The sequence below is a fragment of the Moschus berezovskii genome, chromosome 22 (assembly GCF_049115385.1).
Source record: "Moschus berezovskii isolate FMDL1 chromosome 22, NW_MosBer_1.0, whole genome shotgun sequence".
Classification (NCBI taxonomy): Eukaryota; Metazoa; Chordata; class Mammalia; order Artiodactyla; family Moschidae; genus Moschus; species Moschus berezovskii.
In genome coordinates, this window is record NC_142481.1 from 7,124,142 (window position 1) to 7,139,329 (window position 15,188).

Genomic DNA, 15,188 nt, shown 5'->3' on the forward strand with positions numbered 1-15,188 from the left:
CGGGGGGAGGAGCCGAGCTGGCACCGCGGCCGGCGCGCGGGGCTGCGGCGGCGGCGGCAGGGGCAGCTCCGGGTGAGTCCGCTCCTCCCCCTCCCCTGCCACAGCCCCCGCCCCAGCCCCATCCCGGGGGGCGGCCCGGGCGCAGGGGGGCGGGTGTAGGGGCAGAGGTGCGCGGATCTCCGACCCGGGAGTGGGAGTGCCGCAGCGTCTCCTGGCTTCCCCGGGGAGGGGCACGTGGTTCTGGAAGGGGGGGTCCCGAAACACCTGGGTGCACCCCAACCTCGCCCACCGATCCCCCGGGCGTGGGGATAGTTTACCCACTCCATGGCCCCTCCGAACTTAAGACTCCGCGCCTTCTCGAGGTCCCAGACATTATTCCTCTTCCCTGCAGCGCCCTGGGACCCCGGAATCTCATAACCGCCCCCCCACCTCCAAAAAAATTCCCATCCTCTCTGCAGCCGGGAGAGGCACTAAGGACTCCAACTCCCATCAGTCCCTGCAGTGCCTGGTCTATGAAGCCGCAGCAACGCGAGCGCAAGGCCTGCCGGGAATTGTAGTCTTTAACCTTAACGGGAGCTGGGGGCCCGAAGGTGGGAAAGGGGTGGCCGGACCTCCCGGGGGTCGCCTGGGGTCGAGCAGCTGGCCCGAGTAGGACAAGATGTGAGGCTGGGGCTGAGCTTTTTCTCACGGCCACGGCCCCCAGATCCGGCCCCCCCTCCCACCACCTGGTTCTTGGGGACAGTTCCGCAGCCCCTTATTCACCCTACAACCCCCATGGGCTACCGCCAGCCGCCGCCTCCGCTGCCATCCAGGACAAGGCAGGGATAAGCGCAGGTGAGTCTGACTATGCCTGTCTTAGGGTCCTGGCCTTCTGCAGCACCCCACGACACCTGTCCATCTGTCAGCCCCGATCTGTCCGTCCCTAATTTCCCCTGCACCCTCCTTCCAGTCTATCTCTGATGTCTAGCTCCAAACCATGTGTCGCTAATTCCCCTTCTCCCGACAGCCACCTATTTCTCCCTGTCTTTTATGAAGGCTCCCCTCCCAATCCAACCTTCCTTCTGCCCCCATGACTGTCTGCCCAGTCCTCCATCCGCTGTACCCTTTTGTCCATCTGTGATCTCTGGTCATTATTTTTCTGTCCTTTATTTCTGCACCCCATCCATTCTCCTGTCTACTATTTGTCTCAAAGATAATTCGGTCCACTCTCTTGCCTGGCACTTATCACTGCCCGCTCGGTCCATCCATCTCTCACACTCCTGTGAATTACACACCAGCTTATTCTTTATGGTTTGTCCATCCCAAGTCTCAATCCTTGACTTTCCCTCCATCTGTCTGTTAATCTGTCCCTCTCTTCCAGGCCCCAGTTTGCCCTTCCCATTATCTCTGTCTCCCCTTCCCTTATTGCTCCCTCTCTCAACTTGGTGCTTATCTCTGCATCCTTCACCTTCATCTGTCCACAGCCAGCATCAGACAACCATCTCCTATCTCTCTCTCCCCCCATCCGTCTCCGTCTCTCTCCCGCCTCCTCTCCTTGTCTACACCTTCCTGTTCCCTGGACCTCCCAAGCCCTCTCCCACCCTGGGCCATTGCTCATGTTCTCCCCACTGTTTTGAATGGTTTTCCGCACTCCAGCCCCACTGCCCACTGCCCGTGGCTGGCTCCGTCTCATCTTTCAGGTTTCAGCGAACTCCCCCAATGACCCACCTCTGGGTCCCTTTGCGACACATCCTTCTTTTAGGGCCCTTCTCACAGTCTGAGGGCTGTGTGCTTCTGAGAGTGTGTTTGTGGATCTGTGTGCTCCTGTGTCCTCTCGCTGGACTGTGACACCAGGAAGCCGGGGACCGAGGGGGGCTTGTTCCCTGCTGGATCTGCAACAGCCCACACATGCCTCGCGTGTAGTCGGTGCCCAGTGAATATCTGTTGAATGCACGGGAGAAATGGCCGTTCCATTGTCTCTCCATCCCTGAATTCTGTGCCTGCGTCTGTGCAGCCCTAATCTCTGTCTCCTTGTTTGTCCAGCCCTCTATTTGTGCATCCTGAATCTCTGCCCCTTGACCGGCCTTGCCAGTCTCCATCCCCTTGTCCCTCCACCTCCCAATCTCTGCCCCTTTGTCATTCCACTCCCAGTCTCTGCCCCTTGCCTATCCTCTTTCGTTCTCTTTCCACCCCTTATCCACCCCCTGTCTCTCCCCCATCCCATTTCCCATCTGAACCCTTGCCCGGCCCCTCCCAAGCACAGGACTCGCTGGCCGCCATGTCAGGGGACTACGAGGATGACCTGTGCCGTCGGGCGCTCATCCTGGTCTCGGACCTCTGTGCGCGGGTCCGAGATGCCGACACCAGTGACAGGTGCCAAGAGTTCAACGACCTGCGAATCAGAGGCTATCCCCGGGGCCCAGATGCAGGTCAGCACCCCCAGCCATGTTGGTCAGCCCCCCTGCTTCCACCATAGGCAGGATTTTTAGAGATTTAGAGCAGCCTTGCTCAGCTTCCTGTGCCTTATGGAGCCAGTCCCTCTTAGAGTCTTGCTTCCATCCTGCCTGTTGCCGGTCCCCCTAACCTCTAATCTAAGGAGAAGGAGCTATGTGGTCCATTTGACCCATGGCCTTTTGAGTTTTGCCCTGCGGGCCTCCTGTCCACCCTCCCCACCCCCACTCCACTGCTGCGCACACCCCCTTCAAGTGTCTCTGTGCATATCACACAGTGCTTAGAAGCTCAGGCTCTAAATCAGTCTGTCTGACTTGTCTGGGTTCAAATCCCACCTCCCCCACTTACTAAATGTGTGGGTTCTTCTGTACCTCAGTTTCCTCATCTGGAAAATGGGAATAATAAAAGTGACTACTCCATGGAGCAGCTGAGAGACTCGAATGATATAACACATGTGACTTGCTAAGAACAAGCTGGGCGCACAGTGGGCATTCAATAAATGTTTAAATAAACACACCGATTGTGTGCCAGGCAGTATGCAAGGCCCTTCACATATCTCATCAACTACTCATGATGACCCTTTGTGGTACATATAATCCCTATCTTCTCTTTTTTTAATTTTTTAAATTTAAGTACAGTTGATTTACAATGATTCATGCATATGGCAAAGTGACTCAGATATAGATAGATATTGATGTATATGTTCTTTTTCAGATTACTTTCCATTATATGTTATTATAAGACACTGAATACAGTTATAATCCTTATTTTCAATGAGGGAAACTGAGGTTCAGATGGAGTGGTTGGTCCCCCAGCTAGGAAGCAGTAGGGTTCTGAGAGTTAGGGAATATCGTGAGCGCCTTAGTCCAGATGAGAAACCTTCATGAAGCAGGAGCTGGGACGTTAGGTTGATGGTCACACTCGCTGAGCACCAGGGCGAGGCTCAGCTTCTTAAGTGCAGGATGTCCAGGAGCCGGTGTTAAGGGATGAGGCCCAGGGAGCTGCAGCAGCTCACTCAGAGTCTCACGGTCTGTATACAGGAGAGCCCGACTGTGGCCCCAGGACGTCTAGCACACTACTGCAATTTGGTGAGCTGGGGTGTCTCAGGACCACCCTCAAATGCAGTCATTCCTAGGACTCTGACTTGGAGAGAGTCTGGGTCAGGTTAACAGTGGGGACGGCATCTGTCCAACTTTTCTCTCCCTTCTCTTCCAAAATGACCCCTTTTGCTCAGTTCTTTCCATATTCAAAACCCTAGGGAGTCCTTGCTCTGGTTTCTAACAGGCCCCCAGAACTCTAAGTAGGTGCTGATCATTTCAAAACAAACACCCTAAGGGGTTGGGGTGAGGTAGGAAACTCAGAGTCCTGCCACTGCCTGCCCTATGGCCCTGCAGAGTCACTTCCTGTCTCTCTGAGCCTCAGTTGCCTTATCCATAAAAGAGGATCAATCCCCCTCAGGTGGTATAGTGTCATGAGGATGAACATCAGGGACCACAGACTTAGTTTCTCTGGGCAGTTCAGGACCGAAGCACATCTCCTTGTCACCAAGCACTCCCTGAAGGGACAGGACACAGCGCTTCCACCCTGCTGTCCTTGCTGCCAATGCTTTGCTGACCCGCTCCTCCCCCGCGCTCCCCATAACCCACCATCTGTACAGAGCAGGAATTTCCCTCTGTGATCCACTTCATGGAGACCCAAGAGTCAACCCCCAAACAAACTCACATTTCCTGGAGAAACCCCACTCCTGGCACCAGTCACTGAACGAACCTTCGGTTCAAGATCTGGGCTGTCCCGGGTTTCTCTGAAGGGCATATCAGCACACAGCAAACATTCAGAATGTGTTGGGGGTGGGGGTGACAGTGTCGGATGCAGGTGGCAGTACTAGGATTTATCATCCTAACAAAAAGTCCTGCTTTAACCGCCGTTCATCGGGAAACACTGAATTGTGGTAGCCCAGTGGTGAAGATGGTGGGCTGTGGAGCCAGGCGCCCCAGACTCAAATTCTGCCTCCCCCACTCCAGCTACAGGACTTCATGTCTATGGTAACTTCATGTCTCTTGGTCTCAATTTCTCTTTTGTGAAAAGAACGAATGGGCATAATCTTGCTGCCAGGCTCCTAGGGTGCCCGTGAGACATAAGGAAGCTGATGTCCATGCAGCACAGTGACCTCTCAAGAACTGTTTGCCGTTATCTCCCCCAGTTTCCTCTGCGAGCCATTCACTCCCTCCATGCTTTAAAACCGCCATGGCAGGTGGAACTGAGTGTTCCCCATCGGACAAATGGGGCGGGTCAGTCCCAGAGAGGGGAAGATACGTTCCCAAAGCCACACAACCAACGAGCTGGAATCTGAACCCTGACCTACCTAACTGTGCCATGCGTCTCCCCTCCCTTTGATCACCTCTGAGCACTTGGGGGAAGCTTGGTTCTAAATTGGAGGATGTATCCACTTATAGGAGAGGCGGTGAAATCAAGAGAATTAAAAAGAATGAAATCTGAAGACAGACTGCTGATTCAAATCCCAGATCTGTCATGGACTAACTGTGTAGCCTTAGACGAGTCACCCAGTCTCTCAGTTTCCTCAACTTTAAAATGGGTAGACGGAAACACTGACGCCGTGGAGCCATGGAGTCTGTACTGAGTAGTATGTGTAATGTGTTTAGGACGGTGAGAGGCCAACACTAAAGCTTAGCGTTTCGGGGAGAGCAGCGGGAGGCTAGATTCTGACCCCACCCTGACCCCTGACCTTTGTCCTCACTCTCTCCAGACATCTCCGTGAGCCTGCTGTCGGTCATCGTGACGTTCTGTGGCATTGTCCTTCTGGGTGTCTCCCTCTTCGTGTCATGGAAGCTGTGCTGGGTGCCCTGGCGGGACAAGGGAGGCTCAACCGTGGGCGGTGGTCCCTTGCGCAAAGACCTAGGCCCCGGGGTCGGGCTGGCAGGCCTGGTAGGCGGCGGCGGGCACCACCTGGGGGCCAGCTTGGGTGGCCATCCCCTGCTGGGGGGCCCGCACCACCATGCCCACACGGCCCACCATCCGCCCTTCGCCGAGCTGCTGGAACCGGGCAGCCTAGGGGGCTCTGACCCCCCTGAGCCCTCTTACTTGGACATGGACTCCTACCCAGAGGCTGCAGCTGCTGCAGTAGCCGCGGGGGTCAAACCGAGCCAGACATCTCCCGAGCTGCCCTCGGAGGGCGGGGCAGGCTCGGGGCTGCTCCTGCTGCCCCCCAGTGGTGGGGGCCTGCCCAGTGCCCAGTCGCATCAGCAGGTCACAAGCCTGGCACCCGCCACCAGGTGAGACAGGCCACCGGGCTGGGGGCCCACTCTGAACTTCCTTTCCTGTTCGGTGTTGCCTTCCCATCTGTGGCGCTCCGGAGTCCTGGGAAAGGAGGGAGCTTGGGGCGTGGAGTCCTGGATCCTGGAGAAAGACAAGGCTGGGGACCCAGACTCCTGAGTTTGAGGGAGGAGGGGGCTAGAGGTCCGAGCTCTTAAAGCCAGCGGAAGGAGGAAGATAGGGACAGGACTCCGAGATCAGGAAGGTGGGAGAGAATGGAGATTAGACCCCCGAGTCCCTGAGGCACAGAGCAATTCATCACTGGTGGGACCTGCAGTTCATTGATCCATCGACCCTGATCCTATGCATGCCTGCTGAGTGCCTAAGATGACCGAGGCCTGAGCTGGGTGTTGGGAGAGGTGAGCGTTGCAGACAGACCCTCATGTCACTTCCAGTCCAGGGGAAGGGGCCCCAGCGCGGCCTGTCCCGAGCCAGTCAGGCCAGGGCTGCAGAAAGGCAGCCTAGGGGACTCGGGTGGGACCGGATCACACAGGGTCTTGGATGCCGGATTGAGGGTCTGGGATGTTGTCCAGGGATGCTGGGGAGCCACGGAGGGCTTGAGCAGAGGCGGTCAGCTCTGGGTCAGCTCTCTGGAGCCACACAGGGGGCAGACTGGGGGCCGAGAGTCCAGGCAGGAGAGGACAAGGCTGAGCTGAGGTCACGGGGATGGCGAGGAGGAGATGAGTTAGAGAGAGAGGGGATAGAACCAGGGGCTGATGGCTGCAGGCAGGAGGGGGTCGGAGGGGTTAAGGAAAGCACCCAGGGGTCAGCCTGGTGATCGAGTGGATGGTGGGGCTGTCAGAGGACCTAGGAAGAGGGGCAGGCTTGAGGGAGACCCTGAGCTTATCTGGGGCTTGTTGGAAGGGAGGGACCTGGGGGAGTTTCTGGGGGAAGCGGCCTTCTCAAAGGATTGTCTCAGGCCCCAGAGGTTCATGGGTGGTTCTCCTCCAGGTGGGGACTGGTCAGGGACTCATGGAAAATGTAGTCTGAGGTCTCTGGGGAAGCCCTCCAGAGGTTGATGGATGCTGGTCTGAGTTCCTCATTCCCCCATTATACAGATGAAGAAACTGAGGCTCAGAGGGTGTTAAATACCTGCTCAAAGTCACTCTGGGAGCAGGGAACGGCACACTGATCAGTAGCTGGAGGCATCTCACCCCGCATCCCTTTTGATGGCTCGGTGCTCCCCCGCTTCTGCCTCTCAGTGCATCTGGCACTGCCCTGTCCAGTCATCACTAGGGGCCCCATCACATGGACTTCACCACGGGTGCAATGGTCCATGCAGGAAAGGATGGATGAGCAGGGACCGTGTGGGTGGGAAAATTCAGGAGACAGGAGGGAAAGGGTTTGAGGGGAGGGAGGAGGTGAGAAAGGCACCAGGTGTCTGACCTGCAGGCCGAGTGGGTCATAGGGGGCTGGGACAGGGAGTGGGTGGGAGAGAAGGGAACGAGCCCGGTCGGGAACAAGAGGAATGTGGCATCTGATGGGGCTTGGGGGGCTGAACCTGGCTGGGGCCCAGGAGACACACTTAGCAGGCAGAGGCTGCTGGTGGTCGTGGAAACCTGGGGCACAGAGGGGCTCGTCCAGGGAAAGCACACGGGTGAGGAGTGGAGACGGTGGCCCAGGTGGTTAAGGATGGAGCCGTGGGCTGTGCCACAAGCACAGAAAAGACAGCTGAGAGAGAAAGAACAGGCCAGGGGGGCGATGGCCAGGTGGGAGGGGGTGAGGGTGGGCGGGGAACTTGGAGAAGGGCAGATGAAGGTCAGGGGGTCAGGCTGCTGAAGCCCCAGGGCTCCACAAGGAAGTTATTCAGGGTCACTCCTGGAGGTCAGATGGAAGCTTTGAGGGGCTGGTGAGGGCCCAGGTCTGATTTGGAGCCATCTTAGAGAAGGGGATGGCCACCTTCCATACAGACAGGGAGACTGAGGCTCGGAGGATTCAAGCACCCCGCTCAAGGTCACAGTGGGCAAAGGTGGGGGTCTGTGGGTCCCTGGCTGTGGGGTTTGGGGAGGGCTGGGAGGGGTCCCCCAGGTCTTCAGGTGCAGTCAGAGATCAGAGCCGCTGACTCCATCTGTCTTCCCCACCCCCTGCAGGTACCCTGCCCTACCCCGGCCCCTCACCCAGCAGACCCTGACTCAGCAGCCAGACCCGGGCAGTGAGGAGCGGCCGCCCGCCCTACCCTTACCCCTGCCGGGCGGAGAGGAAAAGGCCAAGCTCATCGGACAGATCAAGCCAGAGCTGTACCAGGGGACTGGACCCGGCGGCCGGCGGGGTGGCGGGGGCCCTGGCTCTGGGGAGGCCGGCGCAGGGGCGCCCTGCGGCCGCATCAGCTTCGCCCTGCGGTATCTCTACGGCTCTGACCAGCTGGTGGTGCGAATCCTGCAGGCCTTGGACCTCCCGGCCAAGGACTCCAATGGCTTCTCAGATCCTTACGTCAAGATCTACCTGCTGCCTGACCGCAAGAAGAAGTTTCAGACCAAGGTCTGGAGTGGAGGACTGGACGTCCGGGTCCGGGGGAGGGAGGGGCTGGGGGCCCGCACCCCCGGGTCCCAGGGAGGAAGGACCAGTGGGCAAGATGTCTGTCTCCCTTCCTCGCCCACCCCCTCCAGGTGCACAGGAAGACCCTGAATCCCGTCTTCAACGAGACGTTTCAGTTCTCGGTGCCGCTGGCTGAGTTGGCACAGCGCAAACTGCACTTCAGCGTCTATGACTTTGACCGCTTCTCCCGGCACGACCTCATCGGCCAGGTGGTGCTGGACAACCTCCTGGAGCTGGCCGAGCAGCCCCCCGACCGCCCACTGTGGAGGGACATCGTGGAGGGCGGCTCGGTCAGTGGCTCCCGCACCCCCTTCCGCAGGGGACCCAGGACCCCTCAGCTTGCCGTCTCCTTGCCACCCACCCCCCTACTACTTCACAACCTCATAACTCCTGGATCCTGGAGTTTTCTTTTTAACTTTATTTTACGACAAAATATTGCAAACAGGAATAGAGAATGGTAAAATGGGCTCCCACTCCCCCTCTGCACTTAGTTAAATATTAACATCAGAACCAGGCCCCAGATTTCCCAACTTCTGACCCCACCTTGACATCTGATGGTAACCATTAAGAAAACTATAACAGACGCCACCCCTTTTATCAAAACTCCAGGCTGTGACCCCATGACTTCTGCCCTCTGACCCCTGATTCCTGACCCTCCAATTTCCCAAGCCTAGAACTCCCGGCTTTTGTTTGTCAAACTTCCTTCCCCCTTACAACCTCCTCATTTTTCAATTCCCAGTCTTCCTGAGACGCCCCCCCGCAGCCCCTCTGATCTCTGAACATTTTATTTCCAAGCCCTGACCCTCAAGCTCTCTAATTTAATCTAATCTTCTGTGTCTTCATGGTCCCCGCCAGAACCCTGATAGTGTGATGCCCCCAGCACCGCCCACTGGCCCCTTCCTCCTGTCTTACAGCCTCCTTCTCCTGTAAATCCAATCCTTCCCCGAGCCCAGCTCCTAGTCTTTGTTTGGGTGTCCTGACCCCTTCAGCACCCCGAACTTCACTCCCTCCCAACTCCTCAGCCCTCTCAGTTCCAGCCCGTGGGTTTCCCAACACTCGGGCTCTCTGTTGATCTGGGGAAGCTGTGTGTGAGTGGGGAGGGGTGTGAGCTCTGTCCTCGTATCTTGAGAGGGCTGGTTTTGCCCACCCGATGGCCCGACTCAAGCTCCTTCCCATCTCTGAGCCTCCGTTTCACCCTACGTACAAAGACATGGTTGAACCAGGCGCGTGTGGCTCTCCCTAAGGTCCCCTTCACCTGGGGGGACCACACCCGCTTGCTCCATCCCCCAAGCTCAGGCTCTGAGAACCACCTGCCTAGCTGTGGGGTCCTGGCCCTGCTCCCTGCTGTTCCCCGAGGCCGCCCCGCTCGAGGGCCCCCTCCTGCATGCGTCCTTCTCTCCTCCATCACCTCACATTTTCTCTTCTCCTCCCGACCTGGGTCTGGGTGGTCACACAGAGGCCAGCATCATGGGGACGCCTGGGGGGAGTCTTTGCTCAGGGCGGCAGGGAGTCTGGGAGCATGTGGGAAGAGGTGACAGTTAAGCTGAGGCTTGATGACTGACAAGTGACAGGGAGGGTGAGTACTCTCGCTGAGGACACAGCCAGGGCAGAGCCTCAGGGGAGCCAGTGGGGAGTCTAGGGACCTGGGCTCCAGCCGCATGGCTGGGGGGTGAGGTGCTGAGATGAGGCTCAAGGCAGCCGGGGCGTAGGGCCCCTGGCCCTGGCCACCGCTCCAGGTCCTTCTGCGTGTGTCGAGGCAGGGGATCTGCCTCCCTTGGAACCTCGTGCTGGCTCTTGTCTGTCTCCTGCCCCAAGATTGCCCTCTCCAAGTGTCTTTTCTCAGTCCCACCTCTCTGGGTCTCTGTCCCTTCTCCATGTAGGTCTCTGCCTGTGCTCCTCTCTCTCCTCCCGCACCCCTCTCCCCTGCCTTTCCCCCCCCCACCTCATTCTGGGGCTCTGTCACTCGCTGGGTCTCCATCTGTGTTAGTCGCTTCAGTCATGTCTGACTCTTTGCAACCCCATGGACTGTAGCCCACCAGCCTTTTCTGTCCATGGGATTCTCCAGGCAGGAATATGGGAGTGTGCTGCCATTCCCTTCTCCAGAGGATCTTCCCGACCCAGGGATCGAAGCCGAGTCTCCTGCATTGCAGGCGGATTCTTTACTGTCTGAGCCAGGGATCGCCACACCAACCCTCGCCCCCCGCCCCGCCCCGCTCTGGGTCTTTCTGACTCTAGAATTCTGTGGTCTGTCATTCTGACTCTGGGCGTTTGCATCTCTGTCTCAGCCGATTTCTCAGAGTGTTCTCTCTGCCTCCCTCTTTCTGTCCTCCTGATCTCCCCCCACCCACGCCTCTTCCAGTTTTCCCCGCAGAACAAATAGGCTTTGACGGTGGTGGGCCTCTGTGGCCGGGGAGTTTACCAGGCTTTGGCACGGAGTCAGATTGTTAAGTGGATCAGAAACCTGAGCCCTGGAAATCGGGGAGGAGAGCTGGAGGCTGGAGATGGGGAAGTCAGGGAGCGACTGGGGGGAAGGCTGAGACAGCGCATCGCTGGCCCCCTTTCCCCAACTGCAGGAAAAGGCAGATCTTGGGGAGCTCAATTTCTCACTCTGCTACCTCCCCACGGCCGGCCGCCTCACCGTGACCATCATCAAAGCCTCTAACCTCAAAGCGATGGACCTCACCGGCTTCTCAGGTGGGTTCCGGAAAGGCTCAGGCTTCTGAGGGGCGGGGAGTGGGGTGAGACTCCTGGGTCTAAGCGAGGAGGGGGCTGGAAGCCCAGACTCCACAGAGTCCTGAGAGAGGACGGAAGAGGGTCCAGACCCCCTGAGTCTGGGAGACCAGAGTCTGGGGTCTGGGCTCCTGGATCTGATGGGCTAAGAGAGAAAAGGTTGGGGAACCAACCGCTTGGGTCTGGGAGAAAGGTCTGGGGTCCGCGGTGGGGTCCGAGGGCCGAAGACCGGAGTCAGCGCCCTCCCTCCACGCCCGCCCCCAGACCCCTATGTGAAGGCCTCTCTGATCAGCGAGGGGCGGCGTCTGAAGAAGCGGAAAACCTCCATCAAGAAGAACACGCTGAACCCCACGTACAACGAGGCGCTGGTGTTCGACGTGGCCCCCGAGAGCGTGGAGAACGTGGCGCTCAGCCTCGCCGTGGTGGACTACGACTGGTGAGGCGGGGCGGGGCGAGGGCGGGGCGGGGCGGGGCGAGGCGTGGGCGGGGCGGGGCGAGGGCGGGGCGTGGGCCCGGCTGCCGGCCTCCGGGGCGCTGACTGGTGAGGCGGGACGGGGCGGGGGCGGGGCGGGGGCGGGGAGAGGGCGGGGCGAGGGCGGGGCGGGGCATGGGCCCGGCTGCCGGCCTCCGGGGCGCTGACTGGTGAGGCGGGACGGGGCGGGGGCGGGGCGGGGGCGGGGCGAGGGCGGGGCGGGGCATGGGCCCGGCTGCCGGCCTCCGGGGCGCTGACTGGTGAGGCGGGGCGGGGCGGGGGCGGGGCGGGGGCGAGGGCGGGACGGGGGGGGGCGAGGGCGGGGCGTGGGCCCGGCCTGCCGGCCTCCGGGGTGCTCACCGGCCCCCACCCGCGACCCCCAGCATCGGGCACAACGAGGTGATCGGCGTGTGCCGCGTGGGTCCCGACGCCGCCGACCCGCACGGCCGCGAGCACTGGGCCGAGATGCTGGGCAACCCGCGCAAGCCCGTGGAGCACTGGCATCAGCTGGTGGAGGTGAGTGCGGCGCCGCTCGCCCCTGCGTTCGCGCAGCCCCCGTGTCTTTGCGGGCTGCTCAGTCACAGGTGCGAATCCCCGCTCTGCCCTCCTTAGCGCTGTGACTTAGAGCAGGTTCCTTGGTCTCTCTGTGCCCCCAGGTTCCCCAGCTGGGAAATGGGACCGTTAGAAGCGTCTATTGTTAGGACAGATGTGAAGATGCAGTGAGTTAATGCAGGACTAAGTGTCCGCCTCTTAGTAAGGGCTCAGTAAATAGTCAGCTACTCTTATTATTGTTACCCATGATGCGAAGTCCCAAATAAAGGGAAAAAAACAAACTCGATGATAAAATAGAGCAGGGCTTTCTTTATTTGTTATTTAAAGCAGGCTGTGAAAATTGGTGGATTGTGGTTTACTGGGTAGGGATCAACAATTTTTCCTTTGAAATGAATAAGAAAATAAAATTGAAATAGAACAGAACAGAAATTTTCACAGGGCAGGAAACCAAGGATTGTGGTATTATTTTTTTCCCTGGGGGTTGTGGTCCAAAACGTTTGTGAGTCTGGGGGGGAAAGGGAATCCGGAGGGGAGTTTGGGGGTGCCCTTTCAATTAGGGAGTCCTGGAGGGCTTCTCGGAGGAGGAGACATTTGAGCAGAGGCGTGGAGGTTGAGAAGGAATGGGCTTAGGTAAAGAAGCTTGTAGGAAGAGGGTAAGACTGCCAGTTCCTACAAATCATCGAGAAGGGGGGTGTCAGTGGTGAGCCTGGAGCAGAGAAAAAAGGGGACAGGAAGACCCCAAGAAGCCTTGGGGGTCAAAGGAGAACCAGCTTGACAATTTTTAAATTAAAAATTTAAGATCACTTAAGATCCTTAATTGATCAAGAGAAATTTTCAAGCATTTGAATCCAAGAAAAGCAAAGAAGTAAGTTTCAAAAGTATCGATGACTCTACTGTCACTAAAGCCAAGAAAGTAAGATTATACTAAATTCTTGCAGGGTAAAAATAAAACATTTAAGATAGCATGGATTTCAATACACTTACTCTTTGTTTTTTTCTCTCAATATTTTCTCAACTAGCTTAATATTCCGGGGTGGGAGGGACAAAAAATAAGGAAAAATCGAGTACATATTTCTCCTTTTGTCTTTGGTTCCTGAGCCCAGGAACTGGCCTTTACTGACAATTTAAATAAATTTCAATTTTAAATAAATAAAATAAATTTTAAATAAAGCAAGTTTTCTTTAAAATGGCACTGGACTAGCTTTCACTTAAAATTTATATTTTGCTCATCATGGACTATGTTTACATTGATTTTGACTTTTTTTTTAAGATGGTGTTACAGTAGCATTTATCTGGACTGCTGAGCTTGGGTGCACCTTGCATTTTCAACCTGGATTCAGTTCCTCACTTGGAGTTGACCAGTGTGGCCCTGCTTTGAAGTTTTCTCTGGGGTTGGAGTGGGGAGGGATGCAAAGGGCTGAGCGCAGAGCTCAGAAGTGAGTTTTGAAAAGACTGATTATACTTTGCTGAACAGATGGCAGCTCTCCCTCCTTTCATCACTTATCTTCTTCTAATTCACTCACTCGTTTATTCACAAACTTCTCTGGCAGCTCCTGTGAGCCGAGCTCGCCCTGCTCCTCAGTGGAGAGGAGCTGAACCCTGGCAGAGTCTGGCCGTGACCTCGACTTTCAGCCAATGATGTTCTGTGGCTGACCCCAACCATTCTCTAGCTCAGCCCTCCTCTGGCTCCCCAGCACTCTCAAGACTGGGTTTCAGCTCCCCGGGGGCTGTGCAGGGTCTTCCCCATCATCCCAGTGGCCTCGTCATATCTTCTCACATTTGCAGTGATGTCTTCTTCATGCCTCTGTTTTCCCATCTGTAGAATGGGACTGTAGTACCACTTGCCCCATCACTTCAGAGCCGGGCAAAAAAGAGAACTAAAATGATGAAAACAGGTGTGATGCCTTATTAGGTTCATTTCTAGCCACTGTTTTGCCTCTGTCCCCCTCCTCCTGAGCCTTCTGGATTTCCCCCTTCAGGAAAAGACTTTGACCAGCTTCACAAAAGGCAGCAAAGGATTGTCAGAGAAAGAGAACTCAGAGTGAGAGGTAAGGAACCCAGACCATGAGTGGGAGGGGCTGGACTCCTGGATCTGAGGATGGAGGGACATAGCACCAGGATTCCTGGGTCCTGGGCTGTTTGATGGTCACGACCAGCCAGGTCATGGGCTGGCTGTCCGCCATCACTAATGTTTCCTTGCTGCCTGGTCCTGCAGGTCTGGCCAAGGCTTGGAATCAGACCAGGCCCCCTGAGGACCCCATCCCTTCCTGCCCGGACTGTGAATTCATCTCCTCGAAGCCATAACGTCCGAGCCGCGTGGTGCGAGGCAGCCCTGGGCCTGCCCATCCTTCTACCCCTGGAGGCTTGGGGGTGGTGGGAAGCAGGCGGGCCCAGCTCCCTGTTTCAGGGTGGGGGGCATTCAGTCTCCACTGTGTCTGTCTTCCCTCCCCGGGGCTCCCCATCCAGGTGAGGGAGCCATGCATGTCTGGGGGATCCCTGCCCCCCCAAAACCTCCGTCTGTCTGTCTGTCTGTCGTCTGTCTCTTTGCTGTTTGTACAAGACTTAGTGTCCTAACCCTCGTGCTGGCTGTGAATGTCAACGGACCAATCTCCCATGTTCCCCTAGACACGCACACGCCCGTGTCCACCCTTTCTGTTCATCACACCCTGAGTCTGGCCGATTCCCCCCACTGCTGCTGCTATCAACTCCAGAATAAACACATACGTTGGGTCTCACTCCATCTGGGGCTCCTGTCCTTTCTGGGACTGGGAAGCTGGGTTGGAACACCTCGGCTCTGCATTCAAACAAATGTCCCATTCACTGGCAGGATGACCTTTGGCAGCTTAACTGATTTCTCTGAACTTTTCTAAATTTCACATTGGCTAGGACCACTGTAGCCATAGGACACAAAATGCAACCCAGACTATTGTAAGCCACAAGCAGAAATGAAGGACCTCCAGGGAATCAGGCATGGTTAGATCCAGGTGTTTGAGTGATTCTGCTTTGTCCTTTATTGACTTTGTTCTCAGGCAGATCTTTGCGACGGTAACAAATGGTCATTTGGAACTGCAGGCTTATAATGCTGAAGCTGTTATAATGCCTTCAGCTGAAGAAAACAGAATTCCCAATAGAGAGAGCT

General features: G+C 56.9%; 1 protein-coding gene across 1 annotated transcript; it reads left to right on the plus strand.

The window, feature by feature from the left end:
• Positions 1-702: 702 nt before the first annotated feature.
• On the plus strand, positions 703-14,760 carry SYT3 (synaptotagmin 3). Its single transcript, XM_055411422.2, has 10 exons — positions 703-834; positions 2,243-2,408; positions 5,195-5,720; positions 7,851-8,238; positions 8,367-8,585; positions 10,869-10,989; positions 11,290-11,461; positions 11,881-12,013; positions 14,029-14,097; positions 14,265-14,760. The coding sequence occupies exons 2-9, from the start codon at positions 2,258-2,260 to the stop codon at positions 14,092-14,094; spliced, it is 1,776 nt and encodes a 591-aa protein (XP_055267397.2). The 5' UTR covers positions 703-834; positions 2,243-2,257; the 3' UTR covers positions 14,095-14,097; positions 14,265-14,760.
• Positions 14,761-15,188: the final 428 nt, after the last annotated feature.

What these genes read in the sequence shown, in the direction of transcription:
- SYT3 (XM_055411422.2), top strand. Translation starts at nt 2,258, where the DNA reads ATGTCAGGGGACTACGAGGATGACCTGTGCCGTCGGGCGCTCATCCTG. An exon ending in TCCCCGGGGCCCAGATGCAG is followed by an intron (nt 2,409 to 5,194) that starts GTCAGCACCCCC and finishes CACTCTCTCCAG; the next exon opens with ACATCTCCGTGAGCCTGCTG. An exon ending in AGAAGAAGTTTCAGACCAAG is followed by an intron (nt 8,239 to 8,366) that starts GTCTGGAGTGGA and finishes CACCCCCTCCAG; the next exon opens with GTGCACAGGAAGACCCTGAA.